Source organism: Lates calcarifer, linkage group LG18 (assembly GCF_001640805.2).
Source record: "Lates calcarifer isolate ASB-BC8 linkage group LG18, TLL_Latcal_v3, whole genome shotgun sequence".
Lineage (NCBI taxonomy): Eukaryota > Metazoa > Chordata > Actinopteri > Centropomidae > Lates > Lates calcarifer.
This window is the reverse complement of record NC_066850.1, coordinates 18,100,744-18,122,070: the sequence shown is the minus strand read 5'-3', so window position 1 is coordinate 18,122,070 and position 21,327 is coordinate 18,100,744. Positions and strand designations below refer to the sequence as shown.

The window sequence follows — 21,327 nt, the reverse complement described above, 5'->3', positions numbered from 1 at the left end:
CCACAGCCTGACAAACTTTATCCCTGACTGCCAGAAACACAATGCTGCCTTTGTCCACTTGCTGCTTTATGATTGGTGGCTCCTGCTGTCACAGAGCTATGTGTGTCCTGATTGGTCAGAGGCTTTAACGTTGACTGACCTTGTCACTTAAGTGTAAGCACACACCATTTCAGCCCCATATTTACAGTAATAACTGACTGACTGCAGCTTGTTAGACTCAATAGCTACATACACATGAAGCAGCTCAGCTCTCATTACATGATCTTGGCCTGTATGTTATTTTGTGGCGGTACACCCATCATCAGTCACACTGTGTACATCACATTGATGGTGACCTTGCTGGTGAACTGCAAACTGGTTGAAAAATAACACTCACCTGGCTGTTTACCTGAAAAAACACACAGACGCAAGACTGACAGCACAATGTCAGCAAACAAAAGCTGCCTGTTTCCGCCTGTTTTTAGTCTTAATGCTAAGCTAGTCAAACCCCACCCTGACTCCATCTCTGTACTTAATGCACAGTAGCTCATCTCACTCTCAGAAATAAAGCAAAAGCTAGAGAGCGGACCTCGAGTAAAGATTCTTCCAAGGTCAAGAACAAACACGTCGGGTCAAGTTGAAAAACGTCTCAGTTGCTGGAGGTGTCACACTGTTCTCTATTCTGTGTTCAACAGGAAACACACAGACCAAACAACGTACTATCTACAGTAGGAGCTGCAAGGTCAGCTGTGCACTGATTACAAAGCGCTTTGCAAAGAGCAGACGTAACACAGTAATAATTCAAATAAAAAATGAGATCAAATAGGCGGAACGAAGGATAAAATACAGAGCGGCAGAAGCATCTTGATATCATGTGTTACTGGCTGTCTATACAGTATGCAGTATATTTAAAACTGATCTCATCATTAGTTTGAAAGTGACAACGGCAACAAACTTATTATGGAGGATTATGGTGGATGATGGTGTATGAACTGGTTTGAGATTAACATGAGAGAGAAAAAAACCTGATTAGATTAAAGTTTGTGGGGAAATATATAAAGGAATAGGACAATAAATACCTCAGCATGAATGAGTTAACCTATAGAGCACCAAACATCCAGGTCTGTCACATGGTGTAACACAGATCATGTGATTTACAGCTAGTGCAGCAGAGTGGCCACAGGTTCATGTGAAGTAGACTCTAACATATCTGCTGGTGAAAGCTGTACTTTTGTAGTTTCAATCATAATTGAATGTCATTTCATTTTTAATCCAGCGTGTGACCTGAACCTTCTTTGTGTTACTTCCCTTTAAATTAGTTTCCCTCTTTTGGTCTTTTCTCTGACTGGGAAAACTGGTCAGGTCAATGTGCTTGCACTCTTTACCTGTGCAAATGGTTGATAAAATCCTTGTAAATTAACTTGACCTTGAATGTGAACCCAGCCCCCAGCCCCCCCCCCCCCCCCAGGGGCCCCAAATGACCCTGTGAACTGGAAAGCAGTCTGTTTACTCATCACTGAGACAAACATGGCGTCTGTTTATACAGAACATTGTGAGAAATACGTGAAACTGCTGAGGATGTTTTCTTGTCAGAGATGAACAAACAGAGCAGGGCAGGCCGATAAAGGAGATTCCTTTGTAGGGGGGCCTGTGTGTTATGCAACAGCCTGTTAGTCCCGCCTTCTTCCACTGACCAATCAAATCCCTTTGTCACTTTCCTCACTCCTCAAACGCTATGATCTCCCCAGCCCTCTCACACACACAGACACACAATGGCCATCAGTGCAGCTGAGTGGGTCCCTCTGAGGGATCAGCATCCTCTCATCTCATTGGATGAAGAGAGAGTCACAGCTGCAGCGTCCTATTGGGTATCAGCCTGTATCGCCATCATCATCATGTGTGACATGCGTGCAGCATCAGCGGGGGGCTGCAGGGAACAACATGCTCACATGTATGGCCAACCAGTGGCTGCCATTTCTATTGTCAGAGCAAAGTGGGTTCACAGAGCAAAAACCGAATAAATAGAAAATTAAAGAAGCGCCTGTCTCCTGCTGAGGATCGCCTGTGATTAAATGGAGGTGAAATTCTTTGAGAAACTCTGTAACCTTTGTGAGAGAGGGAAGAAGGAAGAGGAGGAGGAGGAGGAGGAGGAGGAGGAGGAGGAGGGGCAGCTCAGCAGAGTAAAAAAATTGTGTTTCTGTTCACAGACTTCCTCTTTCTCTCTGTGACCCAGTGACTGTTGAATTCTTGAGACAAACCTTTGATATGCACAAAGCCCAGAGCTGACTGAACCTGCTCCATTAAGACAGAGCAAAGTAAACTTCCTCTAAACTACTGCGGGATGAGATGTGGCTAAAGAGGATTTTGTTATTTACTTGTGCAGGTGTGCATGGTCCACTTCAGTACAGAACAGTACGAGACATGTTCCCCCTCTGTACTGAATGAACTCTGAGCACTCAGAGTGAATTCATATGTTCAAGGGGCCCCCATTCCTCAATGTCATTCTTGTGTGACTTGTGGCCCACTCACAGAGCTGATACCACCCTGCTGATAGTGTTAAACCAAGCCCTCATCCAGTTTTACAATATAATGTAGGTCACATTATATTAACAGGCTAAACCACACATTTCTGCAGACTGGATAAACTGTGCAGCCCAATAGAGATTAATGTTTTATCTACTACAATAACACTCTCCTCGAAGCATAATGAATGTTTAAGTTACAGGTGAAAGTCCACCTGTGTCCGGATCCACCCAGATAAGGTGTAAACAGGCCTGTCGGGTTTAGGGAGGGGTAACTGGCCTCTGTTACTATTTGGTTAAATACCTGCTAATATGTTACTCTCGTGACCCAGTATGCAGATCGTTTATGAATGAAACCATACTATGAGAACCACACAATCCTACATTCAGTCTTATAGAGTTATATCAGCAAAATGTACTCGTGTTAATGTGTACGTATACTCAATATGCAGGCAAAATGGAATTTGACACTGTAATATATTTGTCTAGTATTTTTCAATTTGATGATAATTTGCATGTAAAAACTGATCTGCAAGTATTATAGCTGATAGACATGTAGTTGTAGTGTAATGCTTTCCTCTGAAATGTAAAAGGTATTTCAGCAAAAATGGGAACAAAGTAGAGTTTCCTTAAAACTATATAATACAGCTGCTTCAGTAAATATACTAACTTTACATTCAAGTCCTTCTGGTCAGAAAAAAAATGAAAAATGTGAGAAAAACAACTGAAACCAACTGACGCCAAAGACACACAGAGAAAAATGTATTATATCATATTTCCCAGTCCTCCATGACAGATGGGCAGCCTGTAAACGCCACGCGGAAGATCTGGCACGCTGCCTTTCACTCCTCCTTACACGTGAACCCACCCTGGTTACAGTGGAAGTCCACCCACCACCACCACCACCTCCTCCTCCTCCTCCTTTCTACTCCTCACTGCAGCCTGCTCAGCTCCACACAAGCCTTCTCTCCATCTCCCTGTCGGCCGCCGCCACACCACATAACGATTATCAGTGTTTAGGAACAGCTGTAAAGATGTAAGTATTGTGTTTGTTTTCTGGTATTTTCCTTGAGCACGGCTCGGAGCTGCCGCGCTGTGATGCGTGCTGAGCGCGTGAGCAGCAATGGATGCTCAGAGCTGAAACATCCGCTGAAGGAATCCATTTTCAGTCTGTGCGAAGTTAATTTCAATGTCATAAAACGTTTGAAACAGCGGAGGAGGTTACACGAATATTTGTCGTCGGTTCAGATAGTTGGGAAGCTATCGAGTATTAAATACTAAGATTTTACGTTTAATTTCGTGCGAAGGGTGGAATATTTCAGACCGTTACAAATAAAAAGTGTACAAAGAGCATCTGCTGAACATTAAGCTAGGTCTGTGATGAAATTCAGATGATGGCTGGACATTCTTTTACAGGCCCCCACCAGAACGTCGACGTCTTTACGAGGAGTTTTTACTCTGTTTCACGCTGTGCTCTTGACATTGAGGTGAACTGTGCGTTTACAGCCATATTCTATAATTTAGCACAGACAGGAAGCGGTGAACTTGCGGTGAACTTGAACTTGTCCCCTGTAGGAGTTGTTATCTCATCGGTAATTAAGCTGTTTTCAGAAATACTTGCATATTTGAACATTTCATGTTGTTAAAATTGAGCTGAGTCCCTGCTCACTGTGCCCCAGCATCACCAAACTCAAGGGCAACTGCAGGGCTCAGGCCCAGGCTGTTACATAACCTCAATTCCACTAAAATCACTGAACAGGAACCAAACCAGAATATTAACTCGAAAAATAATACAATCACTAAAGGCTGTGCTGATGGCACGCATGAACTCCTGGAGTCCTCTCAGCAGTGAGGCAGGTGAGCAACAATAAATTGATTTTCAGAGGCTAAACTGGGGCATTGTGTTGTTCTGCAGTGCTATTGTCTCCTGGGCCTGTGCCAGATAAACACAGCCCAGTTTATACAGCCATGGTGTCTCTTTATGGACACAGACCACCTCCCCATGACCGCCTTTCAACTGTCCTTTTGACCTTGATACCAGCTGATAACTGATAACTTGTTGGCAGCCTGTACCAGCAGGCTAAATATTACAGGACAACATGAGCTCACAGGCTTTGTTCTTTATGAATACTGATAAGGTCAGTGGTTCCCAAACCGAGGCCATGGGACCTTCAGGGATCTGTGTTAGGGACCATGCGTGTCTTAATCGAGTGGTTTAATTTCATTTACTTTATCATGATATTATATCCTTCTATCAAAGGCTGTTGGTTTTTACATCTGCAGATGATTATATCATAATGCAATTTTCCCCTCAGCAGAGTGTTATGAAATGGATTGGTGAAGCTCTTTTTTGCCTTTTTATTTTTTGTGAACAAAACCTCTCTTTGTCCCACCAGTATGAAATCTGTCTGTTGCCGCAGCTCAACAGTGCTCTGTGTTATGTAGATAAAGCTCTACTCATCGCTAATGCTAACTCAGTTCAGGTATTTTTGTGTTTTTGCTGCAATAAGTTTCTGAGTTTCTGAGAATTAAATGCTCAGGTTACTTTTAGTGCTCTGGCTTCCTGTTGATATAAAAACCTGTAGACAGAAAACCACATGAGCAGTGCTGTGTATGAGGAAGTGTAACATCGAAGGGTGAAATGAAGTTGTGACACCGGAAGTCTTTGTGTGTCATTGTTTGAATAAGAATATAATGGAAAACGTGGATCTAATCTATTGTTCTGAGTGGCGTCCATCTTGGCCTGAAACTGAGGTTAACTCATTTAATTATGCTGAATTCAAAAACTATATAACAGCTGTAGTCAGGCGTAAAACCTTTTTATTGTTTAAGAACCAGATGATAATTATAATAAATTATAAGTTCCTATGAAAAAAGTATGCAATAATATTTATGTCCATTTCTGTGTTATTACTGTATTATTTTGCTGTTTAGGCAGTGGTCTAACTCTAGGTAGTTACAAGGACGTTTCCTTGTGCTGATTAAGCTTGATTTCCATTGATTTTGATTGATTGATTTTGACATCGTGCTCACCCAGCACACACACCCGACAGTATTCTTCCACTTCCGCATGAACTTCCCCTGGTGTATACCCATAGTCAGTGCAGATTAGTACTGAATCTTTCTCAATCTGATTGAGCCTGGTTGACTGTCCAAACACATGAAGCACAAAAATAATAACCGTGTATGTCTCTTGATGTCTTTTTTTGTAAATATATATAGAGGTTGAAATTAGGTCAAACTGTTCCTCTTGGTCCACTCTCGATGGAGGTCACATGTCTGCAGTTTTGACTGTGACCACTTAGAGCTGCTGTACACCTCACACAGCTGTGTAGCACGATAGCACTTTTTCTCTCTTTCTCCTGATATGTTTGTACCTTTTGTTTTGGGCAACTTTAAAAAATATACTTGTAAGACAGACATCTTGTGTGCATAATGTAACTAAGCGCACAAGTACATAATATAGCTAAATGCAAACGTTAACATTCCTCATAATTGTACTGAACTTCACAGTTGAACACACTGTCTGCCTCAATAAACAAACAGTTCTTCTATGATGGTTATACTGTACCACATGATCAGAGCTGGCAGAGAATATTTCACATATTGACACAAAGACCTGAGACAATAGAACAGGACTGAGTAGAACTTAGACCTGGTCTGAGTCAGATCTAAGAACTGAGAAGACCAGTGAACACCTCTAAACCAGTGCATCTTGCTGCCTTCTGCAGTGCCTGAAACTGAAACACTTAAGACTGCAGCTTACACTTATGTTCAGGAAAGAAATGTGAAATTAATCCGACATGCATTTAAACCTCTGGTGGGGGAACAAAAGAGAAATTTTGTAAAATTACACACACTGTCTTTTAATCAAACTGTGATTCCTGGTGACTGTGTGTCAATGCTGTATAATGAGAGAGGGTATTATTATTAGTGGTTTTAAAAGGCCTCACACATTAGACATGTATGAAGAACTCCATATTCATGTGATAAGTCCTCTGACACAAGATGGTTGATTCATTCTGACAGCATCAGAGATGATAACACCTACAGTACCCAAACTGCTCCAGAGATGGAAATGACAATGACCATGATAACCTACATAAATACAGCATGTATGTACAGATTAACAGGATGCTCCAGCAACTTTGTGTTCATGTTGGGACAGTGATAATGCTGAAAATGATGACAGTAACAGTCCTGATAAGACTGGAGTATTTAAACTGGACACTGGGTTTTAGTCAGTAAATTGTGGATTTCTGGGTTTGGTTCCTGCTCTTGGACTCTGTCACGATGTCTCGCTTTTTGATGCCGATCCGTGCCTCCTCCTGTAAGTGTTGTACTCTAACTGTTGGCACTGTTTTTTATGTCTGTGTCTGTAGAATATAAACCAAGACTGGTTGTATTGTTGGTTGTGGAGTTTGTCATTTGGTTCTTATTTACACTTGGACTGATTCCTTTATGAAGAGGATTACGTAATAACAGGCTTTGTGCTGTATAGCATGCTGCTCTTCATTCTTTAAACAATCAATAAGTCGACTGACAGAAAATTAATCACTGACTGATTTTGAGAATCAGTTTCATTTTATACCATAGTAAATACTATGACAGTAGAATAATCAATAATGAAAATAATCATTGCAGCTACTGCTTATTACTTCTGTAATGTGGATATCTGTATCTAGTCAGCTCTTGACTGCTAAATTAAATAATCAGATACTCAATTAGGATTAGTTGAAATGATTCTACAGCACTTTTGATAATTGATTATTTATTTGAGTCATTTATCAGGTGCATATTCTCCTTTTTCATTTTTCTCATTGTGAGGATTTGCTGCTTCTCTGTTTAATATCAGTGAACAGTTTTTGTGTTTTTTAACTGTTGGTTAGAAAAAACACACTTAAACATATTTGACATCACTTCAGGCTCAGAACTTATGATGGACAGGTTTTTTTTTAATTTCTCATTTTATATCCATGAAGTGATTGATTGAAAACTTGGTCCACAGATCCACTGAAGATGACAGTCATAATAAGTTGTAGGCGTTGTGTTCATTCATGTTTTAATGTTAGAGGACATACGTTTGTTGTCAACTATGAAGTTAATGAACTGTTTGCATACACTGCTAGTGAACTGCAGTGTATCACAGGCTGCTTATTGCGTGAAGAACTAGGCTTGCAGGCTGTGTGCGTATATCACTAAATGAGGAGTGTAGACAGATTAAAGCAGACGTTTAATTCTCATTTCCTGTCTGAGTTGCTGTGCTGTGGGACCTGCTTACCAGGACATGTCCTCTGTGTGTCTCCCTGCAGCTGTGATCATGTCCTCAGTTCTGCAGAAGCTCATCAGCCCTCTGGCCAGCACCCCCGCTGAGCCTCCCAGGAACAAGGTGACGGTAGTCGGCGTGGGCCAGGTGGGCATGGCCTGCGCCATCAGCATCCTGCTGCGGGTAAGACACAACAACAACAAGAAACAATACAAACCCATACAAAAATCTGATACATGTCCATTATATATACTGTGTATAATATCAGTCTACAGTATTCCTTTAACCAATATCTAAAAGTCACATGTATGGTCATATATTCAATATATATTGTATTATATATTGCATTAGTATATTTAGATGACATTTTATATACTTATATATTGTGCATTTGTTTTAAATGTAATACTATTTTTTCATGACATGATAATATCAGCTAAAGAAAATGCTTTTGCTTTAATGAGAGCATGCACTGGAGCTGACATGGACTCCACATGTTTGTGGAAGACCTGATGGCCCCCTCCCTTCCCAGCATGATCTGACAATGTTTCAAAGAGCTTCTCGTGGTGTCACACAATGTTTGGCTTTCTCAGTCTACTAATGCCCCCATAAATGTTCAGTGTGGTTGAGGCCAGGTGACCATGGAGCTTTGAGGCGTGTTTGGGGTCATTACCCTGCTGTAGTATGAACCCTTCTCCACAAAGCTGCAAACCAGAGGGTACAGCATGTCTCTGAAGAATGGTGTAGTACTTCTCCTTGATCAGGGTTTTTGTCAATTCAGTGCAGATGTCCACCTCCAGAGTAGGACCCCACAGACCTGAATATTCCCACTGTCAGTGTGATATACTGTGGTATCATTCTCCTGTTTGTCTCCTTACATCATACATCCCTCTGTTACTGCCATAAATCTCAAACTAGGATTCATCAGTAAACAGAACTTTTTTTTTCCAGTCATCCAGTGTGACATGCTGGTGTTTCTCAGCCTTCTTTTGACAGTACTTTTGCTAATTTGAGTCTTTTGTTCAAGTAAAGAGACACACACATATGTCTATATACACATACATCCACACAGCTATTCTATAATCTGCCTCATGTCTCCTCTGGTCAGGACCTGTGTGATGAGCTGGCTCTCGTGGATGTGATGGAGGATCGTCTGAAAGGAGAGATGATGGATCTGCAGCACGGCAGCCTCTTCCTCAAGACCTCCAAGATAGTCGCTGACAAAGGTCAGGAACTGTTGCTCACACTGTACATGCAGCTCCTATCTTTCCCTGAGGAACGACATGTCTAAATCTTACTCAGCAGATCTGAATTGACTTCTTCACACAGTCGTACAGGTTTACCTCTCACAGCAGAGACATACCCTGACAGTAGATGTAAGACATCTCCGACATGAAATCAGCCGATAGCTGCTGTCATGTACGTGAACATTGATGGTGTCATTATGTAACGCTGCCTTTCAGTGAGTGCTTCTGTTATCCGAGGCCATGAGTGATTACAGTTTTAGTGCAAGTTGTCCCAGTGGGAATGTAACCTCCAACCTCAGAAGTGTGAACACAAGCTTCACTCACTGAGTGCCTGTTTTAGCTCAGACTGATGAATCACAGACGGATACTCAGTCATGTCATTCATTCACACATACTGTGCATTAAAGAGCAATAATAATGAAGTATATCAATCTCCTCCTCCTCCAGACTACGCAGTGACAGCCAACTCCCGCCTGGTCGTGGTGACGGCCGGTGTTCGCCAGCAGGAGGGCGAGAGCCGCCTCAACCTGGTGCAGAGGAACGTCAACGTCTTCAAGTCCATCATCCCCCAGATCGTCAAGTACAGCCCCAACTGCACGCTCATCGTTGTCTCCAACCCCGGTAAATACTTGAATACACATTGTCATCTCTTAGTGTGTTTGTGTGTTCTGCAAATCAATAACCGCTGAGTGTAACACACCCTCTCCACAGTTGATGTGCTGACCTACGTCACCTGGAAGCTGAGCGGTCTGCCCAAGCACCGTGTCATCGGCAGCGGCACCAACCTGGACTCGGCCCGCTTCCGTTACCTGATGGCCGAACGCCTCGGCATCCACGCCACCTCTTTCAACGGCTGGGTGCTGGGCGAGCACGGAGACACCAGCGGTGGGTACACACAGAACACACACTCAGTTACGTGTCATGACTTTCTGATTTGTAAGTGAATATTTGTCAGATATGTTGTCGGCAGGGAATCATTCAGGGTCCTTGTTTTCTGTTGAAACTACACATTTTATATCACAGTTTTAACTCTGTGTGTGTTGTATTGTATTCCAGTGCCTGTATGGAGCGGTGCAAACGTGGCTGGAGTTAACCTGCAGAAGCTGAACCCTGAGATCGGCACTGATGCTGATAAAGAACAGTGGAAGGCCACACACAAAGCTGTGGTGGACAGGTACGCTGTGTGTGAGTGTGAGAATGTGTGAGAGATGATAGAGCTTTATAAATCTCTGTTGAAATGTCAAACACACACATGTCCAACCTGACAGCCAGGTGAGACAGTGGATGCCTCTGTCCCAGGTGATTGACCTCTTCTCAGCAAATCATTCAACCTGTCAGCCTGCAGTAAAATCATTCCCTACGATGCAGTCAGTGACTGATAGTATATCTGTGTTTCTATATTTTACAATCAAGAACTAAGTGTACAGTAACTCTGTTGGTAAATAATCTACTGTACAGGTGTTAATGTAGCTTTCTTAGGCTTGGCATTAGCAGCTTGGGCCACTGCTGTTCTGGTGGATCTGTTAGAACTGACATTTTCTGCACCTGCAGGTTTAATTCTGTTATTATAACAGGGTTATATTATATATGACTTAATGGAACAGAACTGAGATGTTCCTCCTCCAGGCTTATTCTAGACTTATAGAAATAGCAGATTAAATCCTGGCTACACTACTCATGTAATATCTTTTCAGAAGCCTGTACAGCTTTTCACTTCCATCACACGTGTAGGCATATGTTTCGAGTAACTGCTAAACATCCAATTTAAGATCCACTGTCTCATTTGTAGAGTTGTAGTGTTGTTTCCAGCAGCAACAGGCAGCTGCTTCCAGTGAAAAAGCTCTGATAAACTCCCTGTCCACTACCTGCTCAAGAACAAACACAGCACACAGAGACGGAAAGTAGCTGGTGAACACAGTGGTGCATTTAGCAGCTAAAGAGAAAGATGTCCGACGTGTGTGTTCTGCCCTGAAGTGCCCACAGAAAGCTGATTCATTGACAAATCCTTACTGGCTTTTTACAGAGCTTCCACTGTATCACACCATCGCCAAAATAAAGTGTTTGTTCTCTAAAACCAAGTCAAAACTTTGCTAACACTTGTGGTTTTATACAGGCTGTTTTTTTTTAAGGCCTCCAACAGCTGAAATTTTGTCTTGCAGCTGTTTTGTTAACAAACTACTGTGTTGTGTCTCAGTGCCTACGAGGTGATCAAGCTGAAGGGCTACACCAACTGGGCCATCGGCCTGAGCGTGGCAGACCTGACCGAGAGCATCGTCAAGAACATGAGCCGAGTGCACCCTGTCTCCACCATGGTCAAGGTCAGACACACACACCCACACTCACGCAGGAAATACACTCACATAAACATGCCTCTGGGTGCATGCACATCATCATGGCAGGGTTAACCCACCATGGAGTCTACAGGGGAACAAAACTGTTAGCCACAGTTGACACAGTTGTAGTTATTTTTTATTACCCACAGTGCAGTTTTTGACGCGGTAGTGCCTTAATGTCATTATCGTTTCAGTTGCTATTTAGCTGTAGTCACAGTGAATATGGAGTCTTGTGGGCCCCCTGGCAGTGCCCACTGGGCCTGGTTGCTAGGATAAAGAATGTGGATAGCCTAACTTAGCCTGGCTCTGTCCAAAGTTCACAAATACACCCACCAACACCTCTACACTTCATAAGTTAACCCCTTAACGCTGATTGTCGCAAATTCGCATCATACCTTTTGCATTCAGACTGCAGCCGAGATAGTGTATGCATTCCCCCAATGCTGGTTTGTGCATTCTAAATACATGCCTAGGAACCTTTTGCAAGCACTGGTTTACCATAGGACCGTTTGGAGTGTGACCTACATTCCGGTAGTTATACATCCATAGTTATAGTTACTTAGTTATAGTGTAAATAATTGTAAACAATTTTGTGGCTTCAATAAAAAAATTACCATTGGTTACCATTAATGCCTATTGTCGCTAATTTGCATCATACCTAAATGTATGTATGTATGTATGTGCTATAGACAAGTTAACAATCTCTACTTAATTTAGCATCAGCTTGAAAGCAAAAACACAAATAATGAATTTTTTTATACAGTTGTAAATAATTCAGGCATCAAGGGGTTAATGTTGTATTCATTTGTTTAATAGAAATAGAAAAGAAATAGTTCCATTATTTAACCCTGTTTGTACTGATGAATAAATTAACATGACCAGAGATATTTTAATAGGTGTTACCAGTCCAAACTGTAACCTGACTCATCATGCTCTCAGAAGGAAACGGTTGAAGTATTCCCCTAAATGTTAAACACTCTCTCTGGCACAGCTATATGCCTATATACTGTGTAAACATTTGTGTGTTTGTCAGAGCGTCCTCTTCACCTAACTCTGTGTACGTATGTGTGTATTTCCTCAGGACATGTATGGTATCGGTGAGGAGGTCTTCCTGTCCCTGCCCTGCGTTCTGAACAGCACCGGCGTGAGCAGCGTGGTCAACATGACCCTGACCGACGGTGAGGTGGCCCAGCTGAAGAAGAGTGCCGACACACTGTGGGGCATCCAGAAAGACCTCAAGGACATTTGAACACACAGAGTACACACCACCGATGCAGAGGCCTGTCGACACGCACACGCTCCTTTTATAACGTCCCTCTCTGTTAGACTGTCGCTCTTTAAAGGATAACATCAGTGTTTTTCAGGAAAATTATACGTTATCAGTACTTCCCGTCAGTCACCCGACACCTCTAAAAACACTCCTTTAAAATAGGCATATTTTCTCCCAGACAGCTATTAGACTGAAGTTGCTGTGTTACTGTGTTAGTGTTAGGAGATGTAGGCTGACCTCTGCAATGTACTCTGTATGGATTCTTATGTTTCAGCTGTTTAGACCAGGATCAAACACAACCCTCGAAAAACCCAAAGTGTGACAGTCGTCCTCCACCACTTTGTGTACACAGTTGTTCACGTAGTTACCTTCAGGGAATCACTGAGAGAAAGAGACTAAAAACCCAAAAAGGACACTGCCTTCTTCCTGCCTTCAACTAAAACTGGTAAACGTGGTACAGCAGACAGACAACTGCACACATAGGTCAACACAGGTTAAATTGTGACATTGTGAGTGTGAATGTAGTTTTTCTTCCCCTCTTGTTTCCTCGGTGTTAGCAAAGGGAGATGGAGCTGCAGGGGAAAAGCTGTTCTGTTCAGCTCAACTTCTTTTTTTAAAAATATCATTTTCTGACTGTCTGACCTTGTGCAACATGTAACTTAATAAACTGAAGCTATGACAGGTGCTGTGTGTCTGAGTGCTTTACTTTTCTAAAAATGATTTTTCATGTTCCCTTTTTTGTTAATGATGCAGCCTGTAAAGAGATTTATCATTTATCCAACAAATATTTAGTGGAAAAATCATAGACACTCTCATCTTCAGAAAGAAAATGGTCTAAAGTTTTCAATCAGATGCAAATACAGTGTTTCTTAAATCTGTTAAAATATGACAAATTTCTATAACTGGTCATTCTGTACCATACTGGTATAAAAGTGTTAAATGTTTAATGTTTTTTTAAATGTTATTTTATTATTTGTTTTTTAAAGATTTTATACATCTTTGTTTATGTCACATTTACGAGACGTAACAGGGAACCAGCCAGTTAGGTTCCATTATCTATATCACTTATCCTTAGGGGTCATGAGGGGCTGGAGCCAATCCCAGCTGAAACTGAATGAGAGGCAGGGTACACCCAGTCACACTCACAGTCACACTTAACAGTTTAGAGTCACCAATTAACCTGCATGTGTTTGGACTGTGGGAGGAAGCTGGAGACGCAGGGGAGAACATGAACTCCGTCACCTCTTGGCGTGAGGTGATAGTGCTAACCGCTGCAACACTGTACAGCCTTCATATCAATTAATGTCTAGTGTAATATTAGGTAACAGGTGTCAGACTTTACAATCAACTCTGCTCCCAGTATACCTCTCAGTCTGTTCACTCATTTATTGGACTTATTTCACTCATTACCTCTGTTTTTATTATTTTATTACTGCTGCTCGTGCGCTTGTGCTCTCCTCTTTCCCACTGTGAAGTTGTTTGGTGAGTCACATCTTTATTTATTGTCTTCATATTATTTGTTGTGTACTGTTCTGGCCTGTCAGCCTGAGGAGGACTCTGTCTCCACGTGTTGTCCTTGGGGTCATTTAAAAGGCTCTGCAGTGCCACCCTGTGGTTGGATTTAGCCACCGCATTAAATGACAGTTGAGCTTGTTTTCAGTACCATGACATTAAAGATGTTTTCCCTTCATTATAAAATTCCATGGCACTGTTTAATTTGGATTTCTGTAGGAGAAAACATGACACAGAAACTTCTTATTTAAGGAATCAGTTTCCTTTTTATTGATTTTATTTGAATAGTGTTTAACCTCTCCACTGTTGTTGAGTTCAGAGTGATTTCACAGGTACAAAAGTTTTATTCAGGGAAACATCATGTTATCTGAAGTCTTAATAAACACACACACAGAGACTCCTCTTTTTCAGGTAGGCACCTCCAGTTCTCGCGGGAAAAGAGAAAAAGGTGAGAACTTATTTGTCCTGGCTCTTTTAACGGCTCTTCTGTAAATGTAACGTTTCCCGAAGCGGAGGCCAAACGGGTTGAAGTTGAATTTACTCCTCCTGTCGTTACACAGCAGCTGCCGCTGGTCTTCATTCTCCCTCAGGGAGAAACACAGGTTGGGATCCTCCTGCAGGAAGTCTGCGGTCCTCCTCCTGAGCGCAGAGACCACCGACCCTGAGGAGACACACACCTCAGCTCAGCTAGAGATCACTGTCGCTGCTCAGCCACCACTGTGGCTCTGATTTCTCTTTACTGTGGCTTTATCTGCATTTTACTAAACTGACTAAATGTCACATTTCATTACAGTTGGTCACAGATGGATGGAACTGTGAACATTTGAAGAAATAACAGAAACATCATATTCCAGATCAAAGTGATATAAATCTATATTTATAGGATTATATCAAACCTATGTTACAATATGATTAAACTGTAATTATGATATTAATATATCTCCAACATATCAAAATAAACATGAAATAACAGAATGCAACAGATGTTACATTAGCTGTAGTACAGGAATGAATAGTCTGCTACTTATTATTATTATTATTATTGTTATTAGTAGTAGTAGTAATAGTATTAGTATTATTAGTATTATTATTATGAATGTATGAAACCATAATTTTGTCATTACTGATACATAATAGAAAAACACAATGTTATTTTTATATGGAGTTATTTTCACTGCTTTATGTTCTATAATCTGTGACATCTGATTTTAATTTAATGTTATTTATTATTTGAAGTGAACTCTGAAATCTGGAACCTGTCAGATAAATGGAGTTCAATCTTTTCCAGTGGAATCTGGTTACAGTAAATAATGATGGACCACTGTCCATCACTGTAGCAAAGTATAAATCTTCTCCCACCATTTACTACAATGAACTACGATCTAACAGGTTGTAAAAAGCTGCAGTTGAGCTGCTGAGGTCGCCCACCTGTTGCTCGTGTCCTCTGCGCAGAGTCGTATCCCGGCACAGCTCCTCCATCCTGACCGACGATCAGCCCGCACACCACAACCAGAGCCACGAGTCTCATCTCTGAACACATCATACAGCTCCTCTGTCTCTGTGTTAATGGTCATCCTCCATTCACACCTGTTTTATATTTCCACCAGGTGACCTCGTGCTCCTCCTGCTCACAGCCAATCACAGCCGGCTGCGTCTCTCTACTGTAAATTGCGGAGCTGTCGGTGGCCGGTGGTGCTGAAATGCATCATTCATCATGCTCTTCTCGGAAATGTTTGCTGCTCGGATCATTCATCCAGCACAGGATAATATGTTACTGCATGTTGGAAAATGGTGAAGTCATGAACATTTTGAAATGAAATAACTGGACTAAAACAGCGGGATGAGTAATTGCGTAAACTGGGTACAAAGAGCAGCAGCAGCAGCAGCAGCAGGCTGGACTGGGCTGTCACTGGAAAACTGGTGTTTAATTTGACTTTATTCAGCTCAGCAGTGAAGGAGGACGTGTTCACATCCTTTACTTAAGTAAAAGCACTAATACCATAATGTAAAAATACTGCAGCTCTGCATACTAGTACTAGTATTGATACTGAGGTGGAGCCAGTTTTTAAATCTGAGGGATGGTGAGAGGGTCCTGACACACACATCTGTTTTCATTTGTTAGAATATTGATTTTTTTCTGTGTGAAATTCTATAATTTAACCTTTTTGGACTTTGCTCTTTTTTATTCAAATAAAACCATGTGAGGAGGTCAGAGAGGAAAGGTCTCGACACGGGGCCCCAGCAGGTGCTGCGTTTTTGAAAGAGGTCAAAAAGGGTGGCAGCTACTGGTTTAGTAGCATTGCATTACATCTGAACAGTAACTTTAATTATAGCTGTGAAATTAATGTAACGGCCTAAAGTGGATATTTCCCTTTGAACTGTAATGGAACTGGAATGTGGAAATAAAGAACAGGTTCCTCACAGGACTTGAGTGTGTTGTCCTACAGACATCACAGTGTTAGTGGCTTTAAAATGGACTCATATTTTATGGATGTGTGTGCAGATGGTGCTTCAATAAGGACATGATCTGATGCTCCGTCAGATCACCAGTCAGATCAGGTGCCTTCATAAATAAAAGGAGCATTAGCAGCACAGTTGGGTATAAAGGTTTGGCCCCACAAAACTAACAAAATCTGCGTGTGTATGCATGTGTGTGTTGAATTAACCCTTACAGACATTTCTATCGATTTGAAATTGAATATGAAATTGAATATAAGTTCTTGGTGCTTTGCACATGTCTGGCTAAAATATGAATTAATTCATCAAACCAGATTTCTGTGGTTTATTACGGCCTGTGTGACAGGGTAACATTACATATATGTTTTCATTCTTAATTCTCTGATTTTTTTTTTTCTTCTTTTCACATAGATTTTTATTTTATTTATTTATTTATTGGTTTATTTTCATATTTAGCTTTATTCAGTTTCCTCACCTTTCCATAAAGTTCCTCCTGTGGCTGTCAGATGCAGATGTTGAGCTGTAAATGTGGCACTACAGTATGGACATTTTAATCTACTTTGTGCCTATGAACACTGCCTCTGTCAAATAAACCAAATCAAACAAAAAAAAAAAAAAAAAGAGAATAAATAAAATGAAAGTAAAATGTGCCCATATAAACATCTAATAATCTAAAATACAGATACTGTCATTGGTACTGTTTACATTCATCAACATTTCACAATCACACTCAGTTCATCACACATGACTCCACCAAATCTGCGTGTGTATGCATGTGCACGTGTGTGTGTGTGTGTATAGAGGGGTCACCCTCAGTAGGCGGGGTTGAAGCTCTTTGCCTTCATACGTCCCCGTTATCTTGTCCCGTTGCGTCCTGGAGGACTGTCCCTGCTGAGCTCAGGACCTTCACCTTGCGGGCCTGTTTGGAGATTTTTCCTCTCCAGACCGCCACAGACCTTCTTCAGATTCCACCTCCTGCCCGTCGGACCTCTACAAAGTTTCACGATGCCGCTGTCTCGTTCCTTGTCCATGACATCCCTGAGTGGGGTGCTGCCGGCCTGGGAGGAGGACGAGCTGCCTGTGGAGGACCTGCTGCTCTTTGAGGTGGCCTGGGAGGTCACCAACAAAGGTAAGTCTGAGCAGAACCCTACAGCCTCCGATTATCAGTAGTGTGTAGAGATTCTTTCATTTCCAATAGAAACGAGATGCTTCATCTGATGCATCCATGCAGTAAGGATAAGTTCAGCATTACAAAATTATACAGGTATACAGGTGTTTGAATATAGCCTTGATTTTGGATAATAATGTGAAAGCATCTGGTTATGGCAGCAGAATGAATGAAATAAATCCATTAAGGCGTTAAAGTTAACACTGTGAAATCTGGCTGTGTTGGTAAGATTTTGTGGTAAACTGCGACTCATTGCCCCTCAAAGAGCAAATATTGAAATCCGCAGCCGAGTGGAGTCAGAGTCTGCTCCCTCTGAAGAGTTAAACATTAAACTGCAGATAAGTCATGGAAGAATGGAGCTACTGATTCTCCTGAGGCCGATACGAGAAAATTCATTTTAATGCTGAACAAACTGTATGAATCAATGACTCACCCCCTGCCGTGTGTTTGTACATCAAATGTCTATGATTGCACGGCACAGAGTGAGGTTTGTTGAGTTGTATTAGGATTCTTTCTTACAGCTACATATTCATATGAATGAATTTAACAAAGCTGCTCATTTTGATTTTTACACTGAGCACTTTGAACCTCAAACACAAAGTTACTTTTGAGGCTGGTTTTATAAACTTGAGTGTGGAGATTCTGACCTTGACCTTTGACCTCAGTATGTGACAAATTAATGTCGACTCTGCAAGGTCTGCTCGCTTTATCTCATCTATCTATCTATCTATCTATCTATCTATCTATCTATATTAAAAGTTAAACACTGCTCTCAACATGTCAATTAAAGTATAAAGTGGCTTCCATTTTTACAGAAACTGTAGAGTTCTGAGTCTGGAGTTTCTGAGCCTCTGATAAAGTGTGTGGTCACATTGTCAAACAGTTCAGAGGTTACTGGTCGTTCTGCTGTTTTCTCTGCCCTCACCTCTTATACAACCACCGCTCAGTGATGCGGTTCAGACGTCATTATGAGCTCAGAAATTGTTGGCGGTCTCTCATATCAATATTTGTCTTTTTGTTGCCAAGTGAGAGACTGAGAAAAACATTCCCACGTGTTAGTCTGTTACAAAACAGAGAATTCTGACACACAACAAACCACACAAAATACTGAGGTACTCAGTACTGTGATTACTGAAGATCCATTTGAACATAGAGAATCAATATTTAGTGTTTAAATACACGATGAATGAATGAAGACTGATAAAACACCAAAGTAATTGAAATGAATGAAACAGAGCAGGGTTGTTGTAAAAGTAAATGATGTTAATATTTAAATGCAGAGGAGAATGAGGCTTGTGAGCTGTCTTTTCCTTTCCCCCGTGTGTCAACCTTCAGTTGGAGGAATCTACACAGTGATTCAAACCAAGGCTAAGATCACAGTGGATGAATGGGGGGAGAACTACTACATGATGGGGCCGTACTTTGAGCAGAACTTCAAGACTCAGGTGGAGGGCTGTGAGCCGCCTAACCCAGCCATCAGGAAGGCCATGGACGCTCTCATCCACAACGGCTGCCAGGTGGGAGTGTGTGTGTGTGTGTGTGTGTGTGTGTGTGTTTATATTTCAAAGTGCCCTTGAGCAAATAACTGAATTCTTCTCAGTGATTAAAACAAAGTAAACTAAGGTAAGTCCCAAAATGCAGCACCATCACTACCTCAACTCAGTAAGCAGTACTTATTCCAAAACTTGTAGTAATACTAATACAATTGCTACAACTAATAATCAATAGTTAGTCATTTTAATTTTGTAACTTACTAATTCTAAGATAGACTGTGAGTCAATCACCAGCAGTGAGCATGTAGTTTGTGTTTTACAGTGATAACATGTGTTGTTAATACATTATATACATATTTATATGTATGGAATATTAATCCTTGGTGTTTATGTTGTATTAAAATTATTTTTGTGTTTATTTAGTTATACAGTACTGTGCAAAAGTTTTAGACACTTCAGATGTTTTTACTCTTACCCCTCATCAGTAGCATCAGTCCCAGATTAATTCTGCTGCAGGACAACGAGTCCAAACACACAGTCAGCATCATGAAGAACTGTCCTCAGAGACATGAAGGACAAGAAGTCCTGCAACAGATGGTCTGACCCACACACAGGAGATACTGTCAAGAATTGGAATTACAAAAGGCGCAAACGGGCGGCCAGAGTTTAGAGCCACCGTGAATGCAGCTTTACCCTGGTTTTATACTGTGATATCATCGCGCAGAGCCGAGGAGCAGCAGAGGGACGGGCCAACAAAGGATTCCACCAATCCCAGACCAGCGCTCACACAGCATAATTTGCATAATATATAATTTAAATTGGCTAGCTACGAAGAAGGAGAACTGGAGTTAACAAAGGCCATATCAGACTTTAGTTTACAGGCAGAGCTGTGCAAGGGCAAAGGGCTGATAGAGAGCAACAGCTAGATCTGTTTTCAGGCCTTCCAGCTCCCAGAGGCCCTTGTTACCCCTCATCAGTAGCATCAGGGAGGTGTGTGATCAGTCCCAGATTAATTCTGCTGCAGGACAGTGAGTCCAAACACACAGTCAGCATCATGAAGAACTGTCCTCAGAGACATGAAGGACAAGAAGTCCTGCAACAGATGGTCTGACCCCCAGAGTCCTGATCTCAACATCACAGAGTCAGTGTGGGATTACATGAAGAGACAGAGACACTGAGACAGCCTGAATCCACAGAGGAACTGAGGCAACTTCTCCAACATGCTGGAACAAACTACCTGAGTACAGGTGTACTGAGGAGAACTGGAGCTGTGTTGAAGGCAAAGGTGTTTGCTGCACTGTGCAAGAGGTCAATTGATGAATAAAAATGAATCACTAGATTATTTTTGACAGCATCCTCACTTTACCTTTAGTGGCTAAAACTTTTGCACAGTACTGTATATTGTATATTTTAACTGTATCACGTTTCCATATACACTGATGAGCTTTCATCATGTAAAAACAACACTTTCACTGCTGAGCATCTCTCAGTGGGTTTACCACACTATCAATGAGGAGACCAGTGCTACATGTTTTTATTCTCCCTCCAATCCCAGACCAGCGCTCACACAGCATAATTTGCATAATATAGAATTTAAATTGGCTAGCTACGAAGAAGGAGAACTGGAGTTAACAAAGGCCGTATCAGACTTCAGTTTACAGGCAGAGCTGTGCAAGGGCAAAGGGCTGATAGAGAGCAACAGCTAGATCTGTTTTCAGGCCTTCCAGCTCCCAGAGGCCCTTACTGATGGATAGCCGCACAGGTGCTCCCACTGGCCTAATCATCACCTATTTAGAATTTATCTTCCTCTGTCGGTTTCCCCCTATGCTGTTTATGTGCCATCACTCCATCTCTGCTCTGTAGTGTTAGCATGCACCGGAATTTCAGTCTTTTTCGCTCCCACCGCCTCATTTGTATCCTCCTACATCCTGTGCACGAGGATGACTGGTATGGATTGCTACGCTATTCAATCAGGTGTGTATTTAATCTTTCTCTTCCTCTGCATGTTTTACTTTCTGCTGCAGACTTCACATTCATATGATTGTTCAGCTCAGTCGTGTGTTGTTTTTAAAGTGACACT

The 21,327-nt window shown here is 41.6% G+C and overlaps 3 protein-coding genes across 21 annotated transcripts in view; 2 read left to right on the top strand and 1 right to left on the bottom strand.

The window, feature by feature from the left end:
• Positions 1–13,301, top strand: part of LOC108899720 (L-lactate dehydrogenase B chain) — a 31,476-nt gene extending 18,175 nt beyond the window's left edge. The window contains exons 1-8 of one of the 7 annotated variants that reach the window (XM_018700334.2): positions 3,415–3,537; positions 7,814–7,950; positions 8,876–8,993; positions 9,462–9,635; positions 9,726–9,899; positions 10,071–10,188; positions 11,209–11,332; positions 12,429–13,301. In XM_018700334.2, the coding sequence (XP_018555850.1) occupies positions 7,822–7,950; positions 8,876–8,993; positions 9,462–9,635; positions 9,726–9,899; positions 10,071–10,188; positions 11,209–11,332; positions 12,429–12,596 (1,005 nt within the window). In that variant the 5' untranslated portion in view covers positions 3,415–3,537; positions 7,814–7,821 and the 3' untranslated portion in view covers positions 12,597–13,301. Of the gene's footprint in view, positions 1–3,414; positions 3,538–7,813; positions 7,951–8,875; positions 8,994–9,461; positions 9,636–9,725; positions 9,900–10,070; positions 10,189–11,208; positions 11,333–12,428 lie in introns of those variants that run through there. The other 6 variants (XM_051077780.1, XM_051077777.1, XM_051077781.1 and 3 more) reach the window with 6 other exon arrangements.
• A 1,123-nt stretch (positions 13,302–14,424) lies between these two features.
• Positions 14,425–16,929, bottom strand: kiss2 (kisspeptin 2). The gene is made up of 2 exons (XM_051077649.1): positions 15,558–16,929; positions 14,425–14,790 (listed from the first exon to the last, which is right to left on the bottom strand). Exons 1-2 carry the CDS (start codon positions 15,670–15,672, stop codon positions 14,537–14,539), a joined length of 369 nt encoding a protein of 122 aa, XP_050933606.1. The 5' UTR covers positions 15,673–16,929; the 3' UTR covers positions 14,425–14,536.
• A 503-nt stretch (positions 16,930–17,432) lies between these two features.
• gys2 (glycogen synthase 2) overlaps positions 17,433–21,327 on the top strand; it is a 42,207-nt gene continuing 38,312 nt past the window's right edge. For 7 of the 13 annotated variants that reach the window (XM_051077894.1, XM_051077897.1, XM_051077895.1 and 4 more), the window contains exons 1-2: positions 17,434–17,715; positions 19,090–19,271. In XM_051077894.1, the coding sequence (XP_050933851.1) occupies positions 17,592–17,715; positions 19,090–19,271 (306 nt within the window). In that variant the 5' untranslated portion in view covers positions 17,434–17,591. Of the gene's footprint in view, positions 17,716–19,089; positions 19,272–21,327 lie in introns of all 13 variants that reach the window. The other 6 variants (XM_051077893.1, XM_051077898.1, XM_051077902.1 and 3 more) reach the window with 1 other exon arrangement.

What these genes read in the sequence shown, in the direction of transcription:
- kiss2 (XM_051077649.1), bottom strand. Translation starts at nt 15,672, where the DNA reads ATGATGTGTTCAGAGATGAGACTCGTGGCTCTGGTTGTGGTGTGCGGG. An exon ending in GCAGAGGACACGAGCAACAG is followed by an intron (nt 14,791 to 15,557) that starts GTGGGCGACCTC and finishes GTGTCTCCTCAG; the next exon opens with GGTCGGTGGTCTCTGCGCTC.